Here is a 2,578-nt window from a genome sequence, read left to right as displayed (position 1 = left end):
TGTGCTATTCAGCCTTTTGTCAATTGGTATGCAAATTTTGATCACAGATTTCATAGTTTGAAATTCTTGTCCAATGAAAAGTTTTGTTGATACAACAAAGGATATAACAAATTTGATACAATAAAGGTTACAACAGCTTTACCATGCAGGCACATGATACATCTAGACTGCCTGCCTAAAAGGGATAAAGCATCACAATAGGCAAGAAATTTGAGATGCCAGCAGGTAAGATATTCCTAGTGTCATGTGAGTTCAAAATATTTCTTAATGCAACAAGAAATAAAAATAAACAAAATGCCTGTCTGCTTTATGGAATTCATATACATTTTAGTAAGTAACAAATTCTTGGCTCAACCCAAAAGAAAAGGGGTCATGAACAAGGTTCTTGTAGTAATATTTTTTTTCCCTCTGATTTCGACAATCAAAGTAAGCTGCTTTCATTTGTCATATCCTTTAATCATTTTTTTGTCTAAAGCTTATTGACAGAGATTGTTACTTTTCTTGTAAAATTTTTTAAGTGATGGAGCCTTAATCAAAACTCTGATAGCCTAGTGTTGATTTTTTTTTTTAGTGTACGTCAATCAAAATTTTATTTCTAAACAAATGGGCTACAATTTGTTAAGATACCCCTAATCACCTTTTTAACTTACGTAACCTTGCTCTAAAAGAATGTTATAGTAATAATTTTTTTCACAAAACTTAGGAAAAAGTACAATTTCAAATGAAGCCACAGGGGATATCAATTATCACAAATTGGACAATTTCAGGTTGCAAAACAAGTATAGGGTAGATATTATTTCAGACAGATTTATGACATCTTCCGTAAGGGTGATGAACAATCGAAGCACATTTCTAATAGTACATAAGAAATGTTGCAAAAAAGCTGGTAGACAAACATTGGTTAATATACTTCCTCCATCCCATATTTCTCGTCTACGATGTCAAATATTTTGAAACATTCCGAAATGGAAAGCTACGGAGGGAATACCAGTTTTGTTGCTACTCTGTCTGATACAAACTGATTGAGGTACTCATCAAGTGCGGTGCATTTCACATCTCAAAGTTGGCCATTTCTCCCTTCACAAAAACTGTGTATCCCAGAGACAGGATGAATTTTGATGGCATTGAAGCCTCTGCATGAGATACAAGAAAAGAAACCAGTTTAATTAAAACTGTAGAATAGGTGCAATTAGTACTAGATGACTATTGTATCAAAAAAATCTTCCGAATTGCACAGGATTTTTTGAGGAATAAGCAGCTTGTGCACTTTGTTTCTCTTTGTTAAGTAGCAGACCTTGGATTTTCTCAAGGACTTCCTTCTCTGGAAGATAAATCTTTTCGAGGGTCTGGCCAATTTTCCTTTCCCACAATGATACTATTTCGTTGCAGGACAGAGTGTTAGCAGGTGGTCTAAGGTACACAATCTTGTTCAGGGTCCTTGGATCATCTGCTGCTTTAATGGTGTATGCAGCTATGTCTTCTTCCTTCGAGAAAACGACTGCAACGAAACATAAAATGGAAGAAAAATTAAGAACGATGATCTCTAAAGCATGACACTAAACCAATTAAAAAGATGGAAGCGGACAAAGCTTCTTTTGGATACCTTTTGGATTTCCATCACCAAGAATGACAATTTTGTCTCTGGGAGGACTTGCAGAGCTAAAGTCTCCAAAGGGGTTAAGGAAATAATTCAAATAACCAGCAAAGCCATTAGATACTAAATAAGTGTAAGGTAACCCTTCAGCTTCAACAGCTCTGCGGATCTCAGCTTTGGTTCTGTATAAGCTTGCGGCAGGCTCAACAACGCCATGCAAACGATCCACATCACTTCCAAACTCAGAAGGTAAAAATCTATGAAACCAAATATAGCTCTTTGTTTAGGAACTTGTGGGTTGACAGGGATAACGAAAAAAATTTGTTCAACAGCCAGCAGAGATCGGATCAAGAAAAAGAAAAAGGAATGTATAAGACTTCATTGTGCTTACTTTGATGTTACCAGCTTCTTTAATTGCTGCAATTATCTTAACTTGATGAGCTACCAAATCTCCCCCGACTGTCGAGATCACTCTATCAACTTGTTTGATTGCATTTACCAACTTCTGATGATCGTGTAGATCTCCCTGTTCAGTCCATACGTCAGTTTCTATAAATTTTTGAATAGAATTGAAACAGAGCTTAAACAATCAACACACATAAAGAAATGTGACTCCCAAACTCTTGAACCTCTCTATGATGGCTGCCCTTTTAGGATCTGAAATTGTGTTTTCTCGGACCAATGCAAAAGTTGGGTGCCCTGCTTTTGCACTTGCCTCCACTACGTATTTGCCAATGTATCCGGTGCCGCCAATGATCAAAATCTTGCTTTCCACAGCCATTTCCAACTCTAGGATGGTAAACTACTGTTGCATATTGGATACAAACTGTAGTTTGATGAGTTGAACAGATGCAGAATGCGCCAAGTGACCATAGGCTGCAGCTCCGTGCAAGATTAATTTATAGAGGAAAAAATATTGAAAATGACAGCCCTGTCACCGCAGTTTCCTTTCGATGCTCTGTTGGCCTCTAAAATTTCTAAAAT

At 36.7% G+C, this 2,578-nt stretch overlaps 1 protein-coding gene across 1 annotated transcript; it reads right to left on the bottom strand.

Moving 5' to 3' along the window:
- Positions 1-1,050: 1,050 nt before the first annotated feature.
- Positions 1,051-2,375, bottom strand: LOC113751314 (isoflavone reductase homolog PCBER-like). The gene is made up of 5 exons (XM_027295276.1): positions 2,193-2,375; positions 1,986-2,120; positions 1,604-1,871; positions 1,295-1,498; positions 1,051-1,133 (listed from the first exon to the last, which is right to left on the bottom strand). Exons 1-5 carry the CDS (start codon positions 2,373-2,375, stop codon positions 1,051-1,053), a joined length of 873 nt encoding a protein of 290 aa, XP_027151077.1.
- Between the last annotated feature and the right edge of the window lie 203 nt (positions 2,376-2,578).

This window comes from Coffea eugenioides, chromosome 11 (assembly GCF_003713205.1).
Source record: "Coffea eugenioides isolate CCC68of chromosome 11, Ceug_1.0, whole genome shotgun sequence".
In the NCBI taxonomy this organism is placed as follows: domain Eukaryota; kingdom Viridiplantae; phylum Streptophyta; class Magnoliopsida; order Gentianales; family Rubiaceae; genus Coffea; species Coffea eugenioides.
This window is presented reverse-complemented; position numbering and strand designations above follow the sequence as displayed.

Coding starts and splice junctions, on each gene's coding strand:
- LOC113751314 (XM_027295276.1), bottom strand. CDS start 2,375: ATGGCTGTGGAAAGCAAGATTTTGATCATTGGCGGCACCGGATACATT. Junction 2,121..2,192: donor TGGGAGTCACATTTCTTTAT/GTGTGTTGATTG, acceptor TGGACTGAACAG/GGAGATCTACACGATCATCA. Junction 1,134..1,294: donor AGTCCTTGAGAAAATCCAAG/GTCTGCTACTTA, acceptor TATCTCATGCAG/AGGCTTCAATGCCATCAAAA.